The 23,024-nt window shown below is 39.4% G+C and overlaps 1 protein-coding gene across 2 annotated transcripts; it reads left to right on the forward strand.

The window, feature by feature from the left end:
• Window positions 1–3,411: 3,411 nt before the first annotated feature.
• On the forward strand, window positions 3,412–15,494 carry azin1a (antizyme inhibitor 1a). 2 transcript variants are annotated; one of them, XM_052143719.1, is made up of 13 exons: window positions 3,412–3,594; window positions 4,651–4,796; window positions 4,915–5,036; window positions 6,962–7,151; window positions 7,245–7,418; window positions 9,306–9,478; window positions 9,562–9,696; window positions 9,790–9,871; window positions 10,015–10,089; window positions 10,266–10,431; window positions 14,345–14,463; window positions 14,550–14,749; window positions 14,841–15,494. In XM_052143719.1, the coding sequence occupies exons 4-13, from the start codon at window positions 7,044–7,046 to the stop codon at window positions 14,953–14,955; spliced, it is 1,347 nt and encodes a 448-aa protein (XP_051999679.1). In that variant the 5' UTR covers window positions 3,412–3,594; window positions 4,651–4,796; window positions 4,915–5,036; window positions 6,962–7,043; the 3' UTR covers window positions 14,956–15,494. The 2 variants fall into 2 exon arrangements, with proteins under 2 accessions (XP_051999679.1, XP_051999678.1); XM_052143718.1 differs by lacking the exon at window positions 4,651–4,796.
• The last annotated feature ends 7,530 nt before the right edge of the window (window positions 15,495–23,024 follow it).

Raw genomic sequence — 23,024 nt, forward strand, 5'->3', positions numbered from 1 at the left:
TTTAGGGGTAGGGTTAGGTTTAGGGGATAGAATATAAAGTTTGTACAGTATAAAAACCATTATGTCTATGGAAAGTCCCCATAAAACATGGAAACACAACATGTGTGTGTGTGTGTGTGTGTGTGTGTGTGTGTGTGTCTGAGGACTGTTTTTGATAAAACACACATCCACATGTATGTGTTCATCTAAATGATTGTGATGCTCCTGAACACTTCATGTTTCTGTATTTCTTTTAGTCTAATCCATTAATTTCCAATGACCGGTCATTTTTGACCGGGAACACAACAAGTGTAAAAAGTGAAATGAAACCAATAAAATCTAAATGAAATGGTCCCATTGTGTGTGTGTGTGTGTGTGTGTTGCGCGCGCGTCCGTGCATGCGTTAAAATCTTCATTTGTGTTCTGCAGAAGAAAGAAAGTCACACACACATCTGGGATGGCATGAGGGTGAGTAAATGATGAGAGAAGTTTCATTTTTGGGTGAACTGTCCCTTTAAGGTAGAAATAGACTTTCCTACCCTGGGGTGAAAAGCTTGACAATATGATCCAATATTATTGACATTTTCCAATTCCTTAATGATGTAACATTTGAAATGGCCTTTGTTTTCTTCCATTAGATAATATGATTTTCTAAATGTGCATAGGAATTCCTGTTGCTCGCTGCGAGTGGGGTGTTATTGAATATGGCAGGCAAATCACATGTCTCGCCTTCAACAAGTATACAGAGCCAGGTTACTATTATACCTAGAACAATGGTTATCAAACACAATCGCTTACTCCTGCTTTAGATGTTATGTTAGATTAAATGCCATACGCTCATTTATGGTCCGGAGGGAGCAGGCACAAAACTCGGAACTGCTTTTGTGTGGTCCGAGGGACAAACTTGCACTGACAAGAAGCCCAAGCATCACTGACGTGAGGAAAACAAACCCTAGCGAAGCTCGATTAGCTCATTTGACATGATGAAAGTACTGTTGGTTAAAGACTCAGCAAAGGGAACTATTTGTATCTGTAGCATGTTTTCATCACATACATGTTTACATTGACTACCCAGATGTATCTATTGCTTCTTAAAGGACCTATTTAGTCTGTTACACGTTGTGTGTTCGTTTGGGATATACACTTATTTCAGCAATGCAAGAGGGGACTCGTTATGCTGTTTAAATGATAAACGATATGATCATTCATTATAATGTATACGGTGACATTCTGCAGTTATTATAATGTTTCAATAGCACTAAACTGTATAAATGTCCATTTATTTATTTGGTAATAACGGTGTAATAAGTGTGTTAATGTACTTTGTGTCAGAGTCATAATTTTCTGATAATCCCTTACTTATTTGAGCATGTATTTAAAACATTATTGCACTTAAATACATGAATTAATATGCAGATTAATAGTCATTCAAATCGTCATTATGTTCATCATTTACCCTAGAGAATGTGGTAAATAAGATCTTTAAATAGACTGACTTTGAGAAGGTCTCAGAGGTCAATACTCCACCCCAGGGTCAGAAATGAAGGGGGGCTTGGGCCAAAAATGCCCCCAAAATTCAGAATACGCCGGCATAAAAATCCCCTGCAATAAGTGATTCTGTTTATTCTTTGTAACATCTGACATGCTTCCGTTATAGTCCTGGATATACAAGTTACGGCTTTAAATATGAGTTGTTTATATAAGAAGTATTAAAATTCTTAATGAATTGATTAAATTGACACATCTGACAAATGGATGACACACCAGATTATTTAAAAAATAATTAGAACACAAATGCACTCTTAAAGGTAAAAATGCTCATGAATATTAATTTCTGGCATGGCTCCGCCCTCTGCAAACTGTGTCTGTAACTTTTGGAAACTAGACTCATTTTCATGAGAGAGGACAGTGAGGCTACATCAGCACCTTTGATTTATATGAAGAAAGCATGAATACTGTGTAGAGGACATTTAGGGCAATAATAGGCCCACAGATTGCAATTAAATTCAGTTTTTTGGCAATGTTTTTTTCAGAATCAGAGTACCGAAGTGCTAAATGGACAGTGTTTTGACAGGAAGTTTGTAGCAGAGACCACAATTTCGTGCAATAGGTCTTATAAATAACTAGAAACACCATCATGCTCATTTTACCAACAATTAAGCAACTATTTATGTTGCTAGCAGTTAAAAATGATAATTAGATGGTAAGGTGTATCAAATTCACATTCTCATAGCAGAATATTAAAAAATGACTAGTAAGATTTACTTAATTTTTATTTTGTACGTTTCTGTACACAGTTTTTCTAAGTAAATCTTAATAATATAAAATTAAGAAAATCTAGTTAACTTCATGACATAATATTGATTTATGTTAATGAGTAAATTTATGTTAAACATGTAAATACAGTTACTTTTAATTACAGAAATGATATATATGGCTCTAGAATAAACGTATATATATATTTTATGAGAAGAAAATGAACTTCAGACTGCACAAAATAAGAAGTTACCAAACGTAAACAGCAAAATCAACAATAAAAATGTTGTAGATGAACTTGCTATTACAAGCTCATTAATTATTCAAGACCAGTGCATGCTGGGAACACCAACTTTGAAAAGTTAAGTCAAATTTATTTAGTTCATTTACCAGTGAAATTAGCGAATAAATATGTTGAGGATTAATACATCTTGACACATTGTAAAGTGTACAGTGTAATCTAATTGCAAGTGTAATCTAATTACTGTACTAATTACTCTGGCTGAAAAGTAATTGCATTACTTATTACTAATTACTTTCTAAAACCATTATCAACCGTGACCAGATGAAAAATACAAGGATAGACATGAAAATTTTCTTTTAATTCTTTCAAATAAATCATATAAAATCAAATAAATTATTCATGAACTGGCCAAAGAATTTAAAGGGGCAGCGTTCAATTAGAAAACGTACATTTTAACATTAGACGTTCAATTTAGATTTTTAATTCACTATTGTTTTAGATAGAATTGTTCTATAAAGTATTTAACACAATTACATCAGAAGTAACTGTAATTAAAATGACTGAACAATTAAGAGTAACCCCTTACTGTACCTTTTTCAATGTAAAAGTAATTTAATTACAGAAATTAATTAAGTGAAGTGTTACTGACACATTAAAGATACACTTATTATTTTTTTTAAACATTTGTGTATAAATGAAGTCTTTAATGCATTGAAATATCAGTATCTTCACCGCATATTTTAAACATATTCCGCCCCCTTAACTCGCTTCACTGTATTACATGAATAGCCTTCACCTCATAACGTAAAAGAAATCCCCGCCCCCTTCAATCGTTCGCTGCAGAATTCAAATGATAGCTCCGCCCCTTCATGCGGTTCACTACATCATTTAAATAATCGCTCCACCTCCTTCACTCGTCACCTCCACAACCGACATCATTCTTCACACTCACAGCTTCAGCTAGCGAAACGCCCTCAACCGTCTCCACAGTCCGCAGCTCCGTGTATGGATCACAACATTACAGTTATCTCTCATATCGGTGTTTTTATTACTTTGTAAAAATTCCGCCGAAAAAGAGAAGACGGTTTATCTCAAATGTCCGCAATTTCTCTCGTGTAAGTAGCATCGGCTTTGATAAGCTAACGCGTGTCTGCTATCTTTTAGCCTGTTGTTGTGAATTTGATTCAAGGGTGAAGCAAATATTCAAGTTGTATTATTTTCTTTATATGTCAGTCTGCTTTAAGATTGAAACGGTTTATTGTTTTAATGTTGTACTTGTGTATATAACGTATGGCTTTAATATCGCTAGCATCTTCTTGATGACTAGCACTAAATTAGTCTGTAATTTAATCCTCATCGCGTCTGTCGCACAATCTGCGGGTATATAGGCCAGTAAGTCAATACTAATTATTTCATTACGGCTTTATTAATTAACCAGAGAGTTTGTGCTAATATCTAGAAAGGCGTTTTAGTATGGAGTTATATATGTGCCACAATTCTTTACGCGCTAAATTAAATTTTGAGCGCACAAAAATGTTCCGCACGTGCAAGATGATATTTTGAGGGCACAATAAGTTATTCTGCATGCACAAGATTCTATTTTGAGCGCACTAAAGTGTTCTGCACGTGTAAAATGAAATTGTGAGTGCACAGAAATGTTCTGCATGCACGAGATGATATTTTGAGTGCACAAATAATTTCTGCACGCGCAAGATATTTTAAGCGCACTATAATGTTCTGCATGTGTAAAGTGAAATTTTGAGCGCACAAAAAGTTAATTTGAACATGCGTGAACCCAGTTTGGTAAAGCAGTGTATCTTCTTGCAAAGTTACATTCATTTTGAGCAAACGAAAATCAATTTTGCGCTTGCATAAAATGTATTTGAAAATGAATTTGCTTAGAATTCTTAAATTTTGCTTTCTCCTCCCACATTGCATGCTCAAAATATAATCTTGGGCAAGCAGAAATGTTTTTTGTCTGCTCAATCTAATTTTATGCGTGCAAAATTGTGGTTAAAGTATAATTTAAAGTAAGACTTGGTATATTGAAGGATAAAAGTCTTGTGAAATTGGCGCCTCATTCAATTCTGGATGTCTTATTTATGTATATTTATATTTATGCATTTGGCAGACGCTTTTATCCAAAGCGACTTACAGTGCACTTATTACAGGGACAATCCCCCCGGAGCAACCTGGAGTTAAGTGCCTTACTCAAGGACACAATGGTGGTGACTGTGGGGATCGAACCAGCAACCTTCTGATTAAAAGCCCTGTGGATTTTTATGTTTATTTAAATCTTCGAGCATTTTCCCAAACAGTAAAGCAGTTTTTTTATTAGCACTGTTAACTTAAATATAATATGCCAATGTGTTCTGCATTAGATGGGTTGTTTTCTATATTTGTACATTATATTTACTATTTAATATCTCTTTCAGGTTTGCGTGAACTACGAAAACAACGTAGGGGCTTCTAGCTACCGTGAGCAGTTTAATTTCAACGCTGAGCCCCCTTGGGATCCTAGCTGATAGCAGGAGAGGTCAGCGGCTGACCTGTCCCTGTAAGTTCATATTGATGCTTAAATGTCTGAATAAGGAAGAACTTCTTATTATATAAGTTACTAATTATTTGCTGACCCAATTGGCTATTTAAAATATAAACAATTGAAAACTTAGTGTTGTTATATTGACTCTAACAATAATCAGACTAACAGAGAAGAAGAAATGGAATACGTGCGTCTAAACAAACAGCTGCTTCATGTCTGGAGCAGAACTGAGGCCAAGAAACATGGTCCGGTCCGGTTATGGCCTGTGGTCCGTTCTGACAAGTGATTTAAATCTCACCACAGTGTTTAGTGTCAAAGTCTGCTCTCATCTGTTCCGTGAGCGCATTTAATATCTCCTCTGTAATGCAATGTCATGCAAAAGGCAGCAATAGTTTTGCGTTCCCTCGTCATAGTGTTTTGTTCCCTCGCAGTAGTTTTGCGTTCCCTCGCCATAGTGTTTCGTTCCCTCGCAGTAGTTTTGTGTTCCCTCGCCATATTTTTGCGTGCCCTCGCAATAGTGTTTCGTTCCCTCGCCATAGTTTTGCGTTCCCTCGCCGTAGTTTTGCGTTCCCTCGCCATAGTTTTGCATTCCCTCGCCATAGTTTTGCGTACCCTCGCCATAGTGTTTCGTTCCCTCGCCATAGTGTTTCATTCCCTCGCAGTAGTTTTGCGTTCCCTCGCCATAGTGTTTCGTTCCCTCGCAGTAGTTTTGTGTTCCTTCGCCATATTTTTGCGTGCCCTCGCAATAGTGTTTCGTTCCCTCGCCATAGTGTTTCGTTCCCTCGCAGTAGTTTTGTGTTCCCTCGCCATAGTTTTGCGTACCCTCGCCATAGTGTTTCATTCCCTCGCAGTAGTTTTGCGTTCCCTCGCCATAGTGTTTCGTTCCCTCGCAGTAGTTTGGCGTTCCCTCACCATAGTTTGGCGTTCCCTCGCCGTAGTTTTGCGTGACCTCGCAGTAGTTTAGCATTCATTCGCCATATTTTTGCGTGCCCTCGCAGTAGTTTTGCGTTCCCTCGTCATAGTGTTTCGTTCCCTCGTCATAGTGTTTCGTTCCCTCGCCGTAGTTCTGCGTTCCCTCGCAGTAGTTCTGCGTTCCCTCGCAGTAGTTTTCCGTTCCCTCGCAGTAGTTTTGCGTTCCCTCGCAGTAGTTTTGCGTTCCCTCGCAGTAGTTTTGCATTCCCTCGCCATAGTTTTGCGTTCCCTCGCAGTAGTTTTACGTTCCCTCCCAAATAGTTTTGCGTGCCCTCGCAGTGGTTTGCCTTCCCTCGCAATTCGTTTTGTGTGTCCTTGCAATAGTTTGTGTTCTGGTTTCGTGTGAGATACAGATAAATCCTATTCATTACAAACATGAAATGCAACTACATACCTTATATATTAATTGCAATTATGTAAAAAAAAAAAACTGCATCATGCATGTGATGATCGTGTATGATTGCTCAGCGAGCAAAGACGCTGACTATCACACTATCAAATCCAGGGCGTGTTGCTAGGGAGGGTAGAGTCACATGGGGTAACCTCCTCGTGGTCACTATAATGTGGTTCTCGCTCTCGGTGAGGCGTATGGTGAGTTGTGCATGGATGCCGCGGAGAATAGCGTGAGCCTACACATGCTATGCCTTCACGGTAACGTGCTCAACAAGCCACGTGATAATATGCGCAGATTGACGTCTCAGGCAACAGAGATTCGTCCTCCACCACCCGGATTGGGGCGAGTCACTACGCCACCACAATGACTTGGGAATTCCAAATTTGTATTTTTTTGGTTGACATTATGGTTCTTCTGATAAAAAAAACATTCTTGTAACCCATTTATTGCACATAAATATTTAAATGTCCAGTAAATGTTGTCAAAGGCTGAAAAATATTAAGCGATATGTCCGAGCCCTGTTTAATATAGATTAAAAATAGATTTTACTGTAAATTCTCTTGTGTGTTTGCAGTGGATATCACTAGGACTCAAGAGCTCTGAGGGTTCTTCTAAATAGGTGACCTGCTTTATGTCGTCAGAACATCGGATTACTGATGAGTATGAAGGAATCTCTGGATGAACTGCACTGTTCGGTTGAGCTGCTAGAAGGAAGCACAGCTCTCTGTGATGTCATTGATAAACACATCCAAGAACAAACTCTTGTAAGTGTGCCAAGGGCTTTCTGTGGTGTATTTGTCATTTATTATGCCCTTTTCTCTCTGTACCAAAACACGTTGTCCATTCTTCTTTGTTAGGCACAGAAAAGTGCGTTTTTTGTAGCTGATCTTGGTGTGATTGTGTGGCAACAAGTTCGCTGGAAGACTCAAATGGAGCAGTTTCGGCCTTTCTACACAGTCAAGTGCAACAGCAGCCCAGTGGTTGTTGAAATCCTGGCTGCTCTTGGAACTGGATTTGTTTGCTCAAACAAGGTGAATATGGAGTATGTTTCATCCCTGTAGTCTGTACTTCACATTTCATATTTAAAGGAATAGTGTAGGGCTGGGCGGTATATTGACTTGAGGTATATCGATATATTTTCAAACGAGATATAGGATGAGACAATACCACTTATATCAATATAGTTTGATGTTGCCCGTTTGTTCCGTAAAGCTGTGCCATTGTTTGCATCTTTCCACTCTCCCAACCTCGCCCCCAATCTCCCAACCCCGCCCCCAATCTCTCAACCCCGCCCCAACTCTCCTTCTGTATCTGTGCACAAACTCGCCCCACTCTCTCTCTGTATCTGCGCAAACACGCCCCCATTCTACCTACCCCTCCCTCTGGTGTCATGCACAACGAGTCACGTGATAACATGCGCGGATTGGCGGTCTCGGAAGCGGAGGCAACTGAGACTTGTCCTCCGCCACCCGGATTGAGGCGAGTAACCGCGCCACCACAAGCACCTACCAAGTAGTGGGATTTTGGCATTCCAAATTGGGAGAAAAGGTTTTTTTTTTTTCAAAAATTAAAATGATGTCTTTATTTATTCATCCCTAATTTTTCCCATATGGTGGTTTTTCTTTCTGTTGAATATGAAAGGCTTCAGGGGTGCAGAAGTTGCATGGACTACTTATTATAATGATTTTTTTGGTAGTGTCCAGTATATGTTTTACTGATTAATCGGTGCTGATAGTTTGCGTTTTTGTTGTTAAACTTGTGTAACCCCCACATACACATATAGGGACGTTGTATTTTGGCTTCACTATATGCAACGCATAATTTAAGTTAGTTTAAACTGGCTGATAAACCGATAAGACAGTCTGTTAAGAAACCTAATGATGTCTTTCTCTAGTTTCATCCAATATGCCATTTTAAAATGTAAGTGATTACTCGTGAAACACCATGCTGCTAAACGCAATGTACGCTAATGTGTACTTCAGCACATTTTGTCTTTTAAAATATCCTATATATACTATACATTGAGAATTAATGGATGCATCCAAAAACACTGGTGTCTGTGGAGGCTTTATATGGAGTTAGGATGAAATTAAGGTGCATTTCAAACTTTTCTGACACCAGTGCAGACAGACAGCACACTGGAGGTTAAGTCATTCACTAATTAGGGAGCAAGGGAGCATCCTATAGCTCTCCTATAACTGTTCTGAGACCAGTGCAGACAGACAGCACACTGGAGGTTAAGTCCCGCACTATATAGGGAGCAAGGGAGCATCCTATAGCTCTCCTATAACTGTTCTGAGACCAGTGCAGACAGACAGCACACTGGAGGTTAAGTAATGCACTAAATAGGGAGCAAGGGAGCATCCTATAGCTCTCCTATAACTGTTCTGAGACCAGTGCAGACGGGGGAGCATCCTATAGCTCTCTATAACTGTTCTGAGACCAGTGCAGACAGACAGCACACTGGAGGTTAAGTCATTCACTAATTAGGGAGCATCCTATAGCTCTCTATGCAGTTAAGTGCATTCACTCCTAAAATCTGACCAAAAGTTCAGTTTCAGGCTGCATAAAACTACATCTGGGATTTTATTCATTTTAGACTCTTGTCGCCTCTTAAGTCTGTGCCCGTCATAGTTTGGAAAGACTTAAATATTGGTCAATAGTTTCCACCACCTTAGTTATCAGTATCTGCAAAATCAACTATCAGTCGACCTCTAGTGACCAGCACTATGAGCTCTTCTTGCAAAGAAAAGATTCTTTAAAAATTCTCCTTTTGTGTTCCATGAAAAAAAAAACATTTGAAGTAAAATGTTGACAGAATTATCTTTATAGGTTGAACTGTCCCTTTAAAACGCTGAGTATGCTAAAATAAGTTCTATACTTTATGCTTTTGCTGCTATTATTACCTTCTATGTCAGCACGACCTGGATTTAGTGAAGGGTTTTGGCGTCCCATCTCAGGACATCATTCTTGGTGGCATGTGTAAGCAGCTCTCCCATATCAAACACGCTGCCAAACACAACATCCCCCTGATGCTGTGTGACAATGAGGCAGAGCTGAGAAAGATCGCACGCTGCCATCCTAAAGCAAAGTGAGTTGTATGGTCTGTCTCTGCTAATTGTGACATCTTGTTTGGGTTTTACACTGATCCTTTAACTTTACTTCCTGCAATAGAGTGTTACTGTTGTTGACATCAGAGATCTGTTGTGAAAGAGAGGAGACGGTCATACCCTTCGGCTCCACACTAAAGGACTGCAGACATCTGCTCAAGTGTGCCAACGAGCTCAATATGCACGTTACAGGAGTCAAGTGAGTTTGACTATTTAATGAAAATGGACATGTGCACAAATTAATCTCCCACCGTTCAGAGTGCGTATTTAATTGCATGTTGTACCCACACAGATTCAACATTCCCAGCTGTTGTCAGGACACTCAATCGTTCTCTCGTGCTGTATCTGATGCTCGCTGTGTCTTTGATATGGGGGTGAGCTTCCCTACTGAGTCCTGAGAGAATCTTTTTATTATCTAAATGCCATATTCGCTGCTTTCTGCATCAGTATTTATTAACCACAGGGATTACTTTTCCGACAGGGTTGTAATACGTGTTATAAATTAATTTAATTTTAGGAGGAACTCGGGTTTGAAATGAATATTCTGGACATCGGAGGAGGATTTGATGGAAGTGAAGCACAGTTAAAAAAGGTGAAATCTAGAGGATTTATTATTTTGCTACACTAAAAGTTAATTATTACTGTTTTTTGCATGTTTCTACATTTCAAATTACACATAGGTATAATATATATTTGTCTACAAACGTGGCTGGTGGTGTTATTAATATTTTTTCATAAAGTTTCTAGTCTTGTTGTTTTTTTTTGCAGGTTAACAGAACTCTGAAGCCTATGCTGGACATGTATTTCCCTCTCTCGACTGGTGTGTCAATCATCGCTGAACCTGGAGCTTATTATGTGTCTGCGGCTTTCACGCTGGCCGTGAATATAATCGCAAAGAAAGCAATGAGGCGGGATTTCATTAGCCAACCACACAGTGAGTAGGATTCAGCCTGCTCATGTTATTTAATAATTAAAGGAAAATTCTGGGTTTAATTCAAGTTAAGCAAAATAATTTGCATTTGTGGCATAATGTCGCAAAATTGTAGTATATGAAAGTCTATTGCAGGGGTGCTCATTATGTCAATCGCAAGACAACCACCGGTCAATCTCATAAACATGTCAAATGTCGAAGTTATTAGAGAGAGAAACTCCTCAAATAACGAAATTCTTAACTCTTTCCCCGCCAGCGTTTTTAAAAAAAAGTTGCCAGCCACCGCCAGGGTTTTTGACGATTTTCGCTAAACTTTAATGGCCAGCAGAATATTTTCTTCCATGAATATATGAAGATGCTATATATCAAAATAAAGATCTGAGCCTCTGCTTTTAGGCAAAAAAAAAGATTTTATTTTATCTTCATTTGTTCTTTTTTTTATTGCCACTTGAACAGAGGTAGGTTTTGTCAAAAACAACATTTTGGACAAAAAGCTGAGAAAAAGGCATTTTTATCAAACAAGTGCTTTCGTATTAGTATTGTGTTCCACTTCACGTTTGAGACGATCGCAGTCTGTTTCTTTGATCAAAGAGTTGCGTACTCTTTCAAAACATGCGTGCGGGTCTTCCTTACCGTATACCACCTAAAACACGGATACCCGGAAAATTCCGTGTTTTGGCGGGGAAAGGGTTAAAGATAACTTTTATTTCCCCAGTTCGGCTCCCATGCAGGTGGATTTCCAAAAACGTAGGATGGCAGGAGAAAACTCATTCATATTTATAAGAAAAGCTCTTCCTGATTGGTTACAGATAAGTTAATAGGTAGGGCTATAATTTCTCCGACCAATCAGGTAGCGCTTTCCTGATATTTCTAAATCGTCCGTTTAGGTATCGCTTTCCTCGTGAATATAAATGACTCTTCCCATGTCATCCTGCTATTCAGAAACTCGCCCAATGTCTGACAGATAGCTTCTCTTGGTTTGCGTGTGTGTTGTGAGAGCACTCACGATAATGCGGATACATGCCTGTGTGATGGTCAAATACATTTCAAAATGCCTGTCTTGACTGATAAAAATATAGTCAGTTATGTCTAAAGCAAGCAACACCAGGACAAAAAAGCCAATTTGGTAACACTTTATTTTGATGGTCCCAAGTAGATATTTAACGGACTATTATTGACTTATCGACCGACTTGCTGTAGCTAGTAAACAGTGTTTCAACAAACGTTCAGTTGACTATCAATAGCCTGTATAACAGCAGGAAAATAACAGCTTATCGACTGACTTGCTATAGCTAGTAAACAGTGTTTCAACAAACATGCAGTAGCCTAACAATAGCCTGTATAACAGCAGCAAAATAACAGCTTATCGACTGACTTGCTATAGCTAGTAAACAGTGTTTCAACAAACATGCAGTAGACTATCAATAGCCTGTATAACAGCAGCAAAATAACAGCTTATCGACTGACTTGCTATAGCTAGTAAACAGTGTTTCAACAAACGTTCAGTTGACTATCAATAGCCTGTATAACAGCAGGAAAATAACAGCTTATCGACTGACTTGCTATAGCTAGTAAACAGTGTTTCAACAAACATGCAGTAGACTAACAATAGCATGTATAACAGTAGCAAAATAACAGCTTATCGACTGACTTGCTATAGCTAGTAAACAGTGTTTCAACAAACATGCAGTAGACTATCAATAGCCAGTATAACAGCAGCAAAATAACAGCTTATCGGCTGACTTGCTATAGCTAGTAAACAGTGTTTCAACAAACGTTCAGTTGACTATCAATAGCCTGTATAACAGCAGGAAAATAACAGCTTATCGACTGACTTGCTATAGCTAGTAAACAGTGTTTCAACAAACATGCAGTAGCCTAACAATAGCCTGTATAACAGCAGCAAAATAACAGCTTATCGACTGACTTGCTATAGCTAGTAAACAGTGTTTCAACAAACATGCAGTAGACTATCAATAGCCAGTATAACAGCAGCAAAATAACAGCTTATCGGCTGACTTGCTATAGCTAGTAAACAGTGTTTCAACAAACGTTCAGTTGACTATCAATAGCCTGTATAACAGCAGGAAAATAACAGCTTATCGACTGACTTGCTATAGCTAGTAAACAGTGTTTCAACAAACATGCAGTAGCCTAACAATAGCCTGTATAACAGCAGCAAAATAACAGCTTATCGACTGACTTGCTATAGCTAGTAAACAGTGTTTCAACAAACATGCAGTAGACTATCAATAGCCTGTATAACAGCAGCAAAATAACAGCTTATCGACTGACTTGCTATAGCTAGTAAACAGTGTTTCAACAAACATTCAGTACACTATCAATAGCCTGTATATAGTTCTCTATTAATTACCTACTTGCATTATTGTTGAGAAAATCAGTTCATTAAAAGGTAATTAATAAAGATCTATATACAGGATCTGCAGTTCACGCCTGACTGAGGAGACGAAGTATTACACAGATCACAGTTAATTAGTTAAACAATAATCAAGTAGTTTTCCCCCTTTAATTCGGTGAACGTCATTTCGAGGTATTTTTAAAAGATGATTTTTGTCCTCTGTATTGTTAGTAAGAACATTTAATACAACCTTTTAAGTCAGGCACAAGCTAATAACTTTATTAATAATTGGTTAAGAGCTCACGATTAATAGTTGCAATAATCGGTAGATTAATCGCTTATCAAAATAATCATTTTTTGCAGCCCTATTGGAGAGGCTTTTGGAGATGGAGATGTTTTTGGACACTATGATAAATTATTTTGTAATGTTATAACTTTTGATTGTTTTGTCGTATCAACACAAAATATTACTCAGTTACAGTTGACATGATTGGGAACAAAACAAAAGCAGTATTTTGGAGCAACCAAAAAAAAATATATATATATATACCAAACACTTGACATTCCTTGTAATTTTTTATTTATTTATTGTTTTTAATAAGATTTAATTTTAGGTATGCCACTGAAACAGGTAATCTTTAAAAACACTCTCAGAGCTTAAAGGGTTAAAAACAAAAATGAGAATCTCATATGTTTGTTTTAAGCGTGATTGTTTTCAATAAAATGTTGTTTCTTCTACTTAGCCGTCATTTACAATCAAGCTGTAATTTTGACAAATTATGCAAAAAGTGTGAACATATTATTTAATTGTGTGTATTTAGGAAAAATCAAATGTTAGCTATGAAATTAGCTTTAGCAATACAAATGAGTCAGTCATTTTATTTGAAAAAAATTTAAATATGTCAAAAGACAAAAAAAAAGTGCTGGTATTAAAAGTGTTTAAACGAGACTTTAATTTCAATCAACCGTGTTAAAAGTGCCAATTTTAAGAAAAAAGTTTTAGTCGGTCCATATTCTCAAATGTTAAGTCAAAAGTTAAGTAAGGGGGGGGGAAGACAGTTCACATGGTGTTACACTTGCACTGATGCCACTGTATACAACCTCAGACTCAAGCTTCATAATAACGGCTAAATACCACATTGTTTTTTATTCAGTACAGTTGTATATAGGGTAGCACTATTCAAATATAGCAGTGGTATCCGGCTGAACTTCGGTGGTGAAGCGGCTCAGACTATGAGCACAGGCCAGGGGCTGTTCAATCTGATGAAACGCAACAGACTGGAACCGAACGAGAGGATCTTTTAGATGATGTGTCTATTAAAAAAGAACTTTAAATGCATATTTAGACACCTGCTTTCTGTTAAACTGTGTTTGTTGTGCTGTGTAGCCTTTTTTAGCGCAAGAAATGCGATCAATCTGAACTCGTCGTCAGTTCTTGGCACACTTTCCTTCTTAAATTCGACGAGTATTCGATATTTTCATTTGACAGCCCTAATTCAAGTGCCGTTATTGCCATGTAAACAGATACTTTAATGTCATGTTTGTTTGTTTTTTCAGATGCACTGTCAGCAAACGATGAGCCAGAGTTTCTCTACTACGTGAATGAGGGTGTTTATGGGTCTTTTGCCAAAAAGTTGTTGTATGAAGATTCTATACCGGTGCCGTCACCGCACAAGGTAATTTTATCCCAGTGTCTCTCAGAAAATCTCATGCTGTAGGAATCCCAATGAACTTATGACACTGTAATGTGGTGTGTTCTCAGGAGGTGGCAGCAGAAGAGCCGCTGTTCTCCAGCAGTCTGTGGGGGCCGTTGGATGATGATCTGGATCAGGTGCTGGAGAGATGTTTGCTTCCAGAACTCACTGTGGGAGACTGGCTCCTGTTCAGCGATGCAGGGGCCACATTCACTAATACAGATGAACACAAACCGCCCGTCTTCTACACCATCACTGAATGCGACTGGTATGGAGAGTGAATGCCTATGTCTTGGTGTGCCTGTTATCTCCATATTTATTTATTTATTTTTCAATTGAATTGTTTTTCCTCTATCCAGGAATGAGATTCATAATTGTGGTGTCACTTTGGACACAAGGATGAAAAACTTCTCTTTGGTACCATGTTGTCTGCAATCAAGCATGTCCAAGACATCTATATCTACGCCAGCTTAAAATAAATCAACTTGGGTTTTATTACCGTTATTAATATTATTTTGTAACGGGTGATTTTTAAGTAGAGGTCGAACAATAGTTGATTTTGCCGATACTGATAACTAAGGTGGTGGAAAAGTAGGATAACTGTTTTATCGGCCGATAGTTTTTAAAATTGATTCAGAAAAAAAGAAGATTGGGTTCATAACATGGAACTTTTAACACAAGGACTCCTATTTTGAAATGACGTAGACAGATTTACTAAATTGATGATGTATGTGGTGATGAGGGATGTCACAGGGGATGCTTCCCTCGTCAAATGGGACGCTTCCTCTCGTCAAAGGGGACGCTTCCTCTCGTCAAATGGGACGCTTCCTCTCGTCAAAGGGGACGCTTCCTCTCGTCAAAGGGGACGCTTCCTCTCGTCAAAGGGGACGCTACCCCTCAAGTCAAAGGGGACATTTCCTCTAGTCAAAGGGGACGCTACCCCTCGTCAAAGGGGACGCTTCATCTAGTCAAAGGGGACGCTTCCTCTAGTCAAAGGGGACGCTTCCTTTAGTCAAAGGACGCTTCTCTAGTCAAGGGGACGCTACCCTCGCCAAAGGGGCGCTTCTCGTCAAGGGGACGCCTCTCGCCAAAGGGGACGCTTCCTCTCGTCAAAGGGGACGCTTCCTCTAGTCAAAGGGGACGCTTCCTTTAGTCAAAGGGGACGCTTCCTTTAGTCAAAGGGGACGCTTCCCCTCGTCAAAGGGGACGCTTCCTCTAGTCAAAGGGACGCTTCCTCTAGTCAAAGGGGACGCTACCCTCGCCAAAGGGGCGCTTCTCGCCAAAGGGACGCTTCCTCGCCAAAGGGACGCTTCCTCTAGTCAAAGGGGACGCTTCCTCTAGTCAAAGGGGACGCTTCCTCTAGTCAAAGGGGACGCTTCCTCTAGTCAAAGGGGGCGCTTCCTCTCGTCAAAGGGGACGCTTCCTCTCGTCAAAGGGGACGCTTCCTCTAGTCAAAGGGGCGCTTCCTCTAGTCAAAGGGGACGCTACCCCTCGTCAAAGGGGGCGCTTCCTCTAGTCAAAGGGGACGCTACCCCTCGTCAAAGGGGGCGCTTCCTCTAGTCAAAGGGGACGCTTCCTCTAGTCAAAGGGGACGCATCCCCTCGTCGATGGGGAGGCTTCCCCTCGTCAAAGGGACCGTTTCGACATTTCCTTTCATCAAAGTCAAAATTGTCTTTGCATGCCCTCACGTTTAAAGAACGTAATTATCAAATGTACACATGGGGTACAAAAAAACTATCGGCAGCGATTAACCTGTAAAACCGATATATATCGATCTACCTCTACTTAAGTGCTTAAGAACATTTGGAAGCTTCTGCTGTTGGATTTAATAGAGTGTTATTGACCATAACAACTGAATATTCATTAGAACTGGTAGATATACTGCAAATAGACAAATATAATAAATTGTATTTAAGTCAGTTGTATAAATATATACACATTGCATATTTTGTTTCCTGTTATTAAAGTCAATCATGTACCCAACAGGGAAAAGTTATTTATTAAACCTGAAGTCTAGTTTCATGATATCATCAGATGCTTTGCAAGAAATTTGCACTTGTTTTTGTGATTCATATTATGAACGATTATGTACGTTTAGACTGGATAATGATGATGTTAGAGATCATTTGAATCGGCTCAATAATACGATTATTTTCGATTTTGTGGACAATGCAATAGAAATAATGTACTTGAGCCAAATTTCTCATGGGCCTGAAACATACTATTTACTTGTATGTATAACGCATTGCAAGCGTGTGGTCCTCTTGTGCTATTGTGGTAACAAACATCAGTGTTATAGTTAAAAACTATTTAAACTTATAAATATCTGCGGTTAAACCAGATAGGCTATTATTCAGGTTGCTAGTAATTAACTTTAAAGTCAACATGAACTGTTGTTCGCAACCAAACTTAATTTCTTCCTATATATATTTCGGAGAAACAAATGTTGGGCTAGACTTGTTTTGGAATAACTGTTAATGCTTGCGCTGCTATGGCGCCCCCTGTGGCGAGTCCGAGAAATGCGCATTTGCGTTGCGATTGAGCACACAACCTTGTTGTAAGATATCGAATGCATTCTTTCACGATTGCATAAATGTGTTATGTCCTGTAAGTATGTCTGAGAAAGTGTTGAAGATGGTTTGAGCATGTGATGCTGGTTGTTGCGAGATGCTCCGTTGAGAGATCTGTGATGTAGCGGTTACTAATTTGCTGCAAGGTCCGTAGTCAAGTCGTGGTTTCTAGCCCCAAACCACTGAAAATAATTTGTCAAAACACAAAAACTGGAAGATGGAAAAGTAATTTTACATGTTATGTTTGTTTGTTCCATCATTCAATGTCAGGGCACAAACTACTGTACAGACTGTTTGCCATATACAGCATTTGCATCTTCTTAACAAAGTTGTGATGTCAATAAAATGGTATTTAAGTGATCTGTCGAGTCATTGTCCTTTGAGCTTCTGTGGTACAATTTGAATCACTTATATGGTAAAAATGCATTATTGTTAACCCACCTGTTGCGTTCAGGATCTGCATGCACATTTTGCATTCACGGGTCAATTTTGAATTGCTAATAAATAATTCATAACACGATGGATTTCTTCTAAATCTATTTTATATGTCATTAATAAGTTTGTAACTGTTACAATGTAAAAAGACTGATATTTTTGGCCTGTTAACTGACAAATATAAAAGTTATTAATATGCAATTGTTTAGAAATTATTAAATGTAGAAATTCTTTGACATTTCAAAATATACATGAACTCCAGCAGAACCAGTGTGATACATGTGAAGACCTCTTTATTATCAATATTTCTGGGAAATCTTATCTAAATATAACATAATATACAATTTATATATACATCTAATGAGAGAATTATTATATTAATTTTCTACTAAGCTTCATCAAATCAACTGTACAAAATATTCAACATTAATATTTATTTACTATATTTTTATGTTAAATCTATTTACTCTCATGAAGTGTTGAATGTTGATGTGTGAGTTACTGTGAGCTGAATCATCAGATGAATGCAGAGTAAAAATATGAACAATTTTGTGTGTGTGTGTGTAACTGTACAGTTTGTGTGTGTAACTGTACAGTGTGTGTGTGTGTGACTTTACAGTGTGTGTGACTGTACACTGTGTGTGTGTGTGTGTGTGACTTAACAGTGTGTGTGTGTGTGAGACTGTATGTGTGTGAGTGACTGTACGGTGTGAGTGTGAGACTGTACGGTATGTGTGTGAGTGTGAGACTGTACAGTGTGTGTGTGTGAGACTGTACAGTATGTGTGTGTGTGACTGTACAGCGTGTGTGTGAGACTGTATGTGTGTGTGTGTGACTGTACAGTGTATGTGTGTGAGACTATGTATGTGTGTGAGTGACTGTACAGTATGTGTGTGTGAGACTGTGTGTGTGACTGTACAGTATGTGTGTGTGTGTGTGAGTGACTATACAGTGTGTGTGTGTGTGAGTGACTATACAGTGTGTGTGTGTGTGTGTGTGTGTGACTGTACAGTGTGTGTGTGTGTGACTGTACAGTATGTGTGTGTGTGTGTGTGTGAGACTATGTATGTGTGTGTGACTGTACTGTGTGTGTGTGTGACTGTACAGTATGTGAGTGTGTGTGTGTGACTACAGTATGTCTGTGTGTGACTACAGTATGTGTGTGTATACTCTACAGGAAAGAGGTTAAATGTAAGTGTTTATAAGTAAAAATCTAATTCATAAATGTACAAAAACATCTTCATAATATCATGTGTAAAGACACAATTGATGCCCGGGTCAAAATTGACTATCATCAGGGCTGATTAATCCACTAATGTTATGACCGTTTTAAGACTTTGGCTAATAACTGCCTAATTGGCTAGCGCTTAGAATAAGCTCTCTCACAAAATTGGATAAGTGCAGCGTACGGTTATTAAATTAATCTTGTATCCTCACACAAAGTTAACACATGGCATCAGAAAACTTGGAATAAAGCGCACAAGTTGAATGGACTTTCATTATATTTGTTTTGTGTTGTTGGGGTTTTTGGAGCTTGACTGCTCCTTGTCACCATTCACTTTCATTGTATGGAAAAGAGCAGCTTCAACATTCTGCTCAACCTTTCATTTTGTGTTTCACAAAAGAAAAAGAAAAGAACTTCACGCAGGTTTGGAACAACATGAGGGGGAGTAAATGAAGACAGAATTTGTATTTTTTGGGTGATGTATTCCTTTAAAAAGGACGTGTAGGAGAAGCATCCTCTCTACCTGTACGAGTTCTCTGGTGGGAGCTTCTGAAACAGGTTTTTCCAGACGTAGTCACGGACTCATGATGATGGCACCGCTTCAGAGAAGGTCCTGTTCATGGGTAAGTTGCAGTCTGGAGCGGGATTGATCGCAGTAAACGTCAAACCACATGAGTGTTTGTTTCGGGGCTGATGGTTCAGGCAGAATCAGCATGACTGGACTGTTGGGCATAGAGGAGGGATAGAAATCACTGAGCTTGGTGTTAGTGGAAGCATCTAGAATACTGAAACCGATGGCACGCTTTCAGAAGGAACACCAGACACCATCCCAACAGGAACAGGTGGGGGAACTGGCAAATTCTGTGGATCAGAACTGAGCGGCTGAAGGCTTAAGGGGGTTTGAGTCTCTGCCAGCTGGGGCATCAGACTGATGGTGGTTGGCACTCAATGGGTGTGACGAACACTCCGGTCTGGAATCATGTGAAGGTGGCAGTGCATCTGATGTATGACAGATTACATCGCTTGACATTTGGGCTCCTGTATGGGACTAATAGTCTCTGCTGCCCCCTGCAGTTGATCACAGTAAGAGTCAGACACTAAAATGATGCCATCTCTAACATAAACATGTCCAGGTCATATTTCACCCCAAAATCAAATGCATAGTGAAGTTAAAGCCTTTTTCGGACCATTAAGGTTTCTAAAATGTTCCTAAAAATTTCCAAAAAATAATTTCATATATTTTATAAAATAAAACACCCTTAATTAAATGTTACATACACGGGTAGACTCGGGACACAGCGAGTCTTCACAGGAATCGGAGGAAGGTGTCAAGGGGTGAAATCTCCAGTTTTCCGGTTGATGTTCATGGATATCAGCACCTTCCAAATCTCGGATGCCTGACTCCGTTTATGTAACGCTCTGTCAGATATGACAAAAGAGAGAAGAATGATGATTTTGAAGAAACTAGAAAGATTTGATGATCACTTAATTAGGCGTGAAATACGGTAGTTCAAAGTAGGTTAGTTCATAACCAGTTTATAATGACAACTTATGACACTTCCAAACATTAATACATATCACGCTTATTAGATCATTTTGTTAATAGGAAAAAAACTGATTAAATTAATATACATTCAAATAATAGGGGTCAAAGGGTATCTCAGCAAGTATTGACTCTGACTATCACACCTGGAGTGAGTTTGAATCCAGGGCGTGCTGAGTGACTCCAGCCAGGTCTCCTTAGCAACCAAATTGGCCCGGTTGCTAGGGAGGGTAGAGTCACATGGGGTAACCTCCTCGTGGTCGCTATAATGTGGTTCTCGCTCTTGGTGGAGCGTGTGGTGAGTTGTGCGTGGATGCCGCGGAGAATAGCGTGAAGCCTCCACACGGGCTATGTCTCCACGGTAACGCGCTCAACAAGTCACGTAATAAGATGCGCAGATTGACGGTCTCAGACGTGGAGGCAACTGGGTTTCTGTCAAACTACAAATGGGTCATTTTGTGGCCTGGATTCCTGAACTGACTTTTGCCCTACATTTATGCTCAAGAGTGTGTGTGTGTGTGTATGTGAGAGTGTGCTCGTGCGTGTGAGTGTATGTTTGTGTGTGTGTGTGTGTGAGAGTGAGAGTGAGAGTGTGTGTGTGAGAGTGTGCGCGCGTGTATGTGTGTGTATGAGTGTGTGAGAGTGTGTGCGCATGTGTGTGTGTGTGTGAGAGTGTGCGCGCATGTGTGTGTGTGTGTGAGAGTGTGCGCGCGCGCGTGTGTGTGAGAGTGTGCATGCGTGTGTGTGTGTGTGAGTGTGTGTGTGAGAGAGTGTGCGTGCCTGTATATGTGTGTGTGTGAGAGAGTGTGCGCACGTGCGTGTGTGTGTGTGAGAGAGTGTGTGTGTGTGTGTGTGAGAGTGTGTGTGTGAGAGTGTGTGTGTGAGTGTGTGTGTGACTTCCTGAAAGACTTTATCGTTTCGGTCGTCGCTAACGAGAGGAACGTCTGCACCTCATTTCTTGACCACGGCGTGGTTTTGCGCACAGCCATTTGTTTTCACAATTCGAAAGTCACGTGAACAAATTATATTGTTATCGCTGTTGCTAACTTTAAAACTAGCATGTTGATGTTGCGTGTCGCAAATCCAGTGACGCCGGTATTGACGATTCTCTCTGACCAATCAGTGATCTGCAGGGTTTTGACGTCACATTTAGTATCTGCTCGGCTCGCTTGGAACCTCGACCGAGGTGGTACTAAAAAAAGTACCAGGTACCAGGAACCAGGAACTATCCACAGTGGAAAACCCCCAAAAAGCGAGCAGAGACGTGTTGAGTTGTACTGTGACATGGAAAAGCCCCTTAATGTTCAGTTCAAGCACCCCCCTTAATATTTCATCAAATATCTCGGCCTCTGAGTGGACTACAAGCTTCATTAGCTAAGTGTCATTAGAAGATGTGATCCTCCCATTTGTGATTATGTGTAATCATTATATCATCAATAATCAAGAAAATATTTTTCTGATGATTTGTTTTGCATTCTTTTCCTGTTGGATGGCATATTTTGTTCTTGACATCTAAGACACAACATTGGATTATTCAGCCAAAGCAAGCTGACCGACAGGTAAAAAATGGCGTTTTGGAGCATAATTGTGACGTTTGTATTTGATGATTTACAGAAATCATCAGTGATTCTTTTGAAAATCGTTCAAACTGTGTTATTAGGGCAACAAAATGAACAGTTCTAAAGTGGAAGGTCACTAGGGGGAGTTCCGGAGTCTCTATAGTTACCTTCATTTAAATATTTAAATTCGTTCTATATGATCATCAAGTTATGTAAACATACAGTATTTACACAAGTTTTGGAGACGGCATTACTCAGTTCAATTGATGGAATGAGTTTACTCAATCAACTGAGGCAAATCAACTTATTTGGGTTTCCAGGTGAGAGTCTTTTGTGATTCCCAGAATAGTATGTGACATGTTAACACAGAGTCAATCTTTAACTCACTGAACAAAGTTTCTGTTCAAAATAACTTCAAACTGTACACGCCTACATCAGGTTTCCTCGGGAGCGGTGATGTGATTGAAGATAAGAATTCAAATCAACATTCTCTTTCGGAATCATTTGGAAACATTGTTTCGAATGTTAAAAAACAAACTTGCATTTTTTTGTACTATATGATGCTGAAGCTGAACACGAGTCATTTAACGACTTTTGTTTACATCTTTACATTTACATTTATGCATTTGGCAGATGCTTTTATCCAAAGGGACTTACAGTACACTTATTACAGGGACAATCCCTCTGGAGTTAAGTGCCTTGCTCAAGGACACAATGGTGGTGGCTGTGGGGTTTGAACCAGCAACCTTCTGATTAACAGCCCTGTGCTTTAGCCACTACGCCACCACCACTCCACATCTTTAGCTTCTGATGTAGTTTGTTCTTCCTGTCCAAGCAATAATATCCACTATAAAGTACACTCACCTAAAGGATTATTAGGAACACCTGTTCAATTTCTCATTAATGCAATTATCTAATCAACCAATCACATGGCAGTTGCTTCAATGCATTTAGGGGTGTGGTCCTGGTCAAGACAATCTCCTGAACTCCAAACTGAATGTCAGAATGGGAAAGAAAGGTGATTTAAGCAATTTTGAGCGTGGCATGGTTGTTGGTGCCAGACGGGCCGGTCTGAGTATTTCACAATCTGCTCAGTTACTGGGATTTTCACGCACAACCATTTCTAGGGTTTACAAAGAATGGTGTGAAAAGGGAAAAACATCCAGTATGCGGCAGTCCTGTGGGCGAAAATGCCTTGTTGATGCTAGAGG

This window comes from Xyrauchen texanus, chromosome 15, assembly GCF_025860055.1.
Source record: "Xyrauchen texanus isolate HMW12.3.18 chromosome 15, RBS_HiC_50CHRs, whole genome shotgun sequence".
In the NCBI taxonomy this organism is placed as follows: Eukaryota; Metazoa; Chordata; class Actinopteri; order Cypriniformes; family Catostomidae; genus Xyrauchen; species Xyrauchen texanus.

Bases quoted from the DNA above. Each gene is read 5' to 3' on its own strand.
- azin1a (XM_052143719.1), top strand. From the start codon at position 7,044: ATGAGTATGAAGGAATCTCTGGATGAACTGCACTGTTCGGTTGAGCTG. The intron at 7,152-7,244 runs GTAAGTGTGCCA...CTTCTTTGTTAG, and splicing joins ACATCCAAGAACAAACTCTT to GCACAGAAAAGTGCGTTTTT. The intron at 9,872-10,014 runs GTGAGCTTCCCT...ATTTAATTTTAG, and splicing joins GCTGTGTCTTTGATATGGGG to GAGGAACTCGGGTTTGAAAT.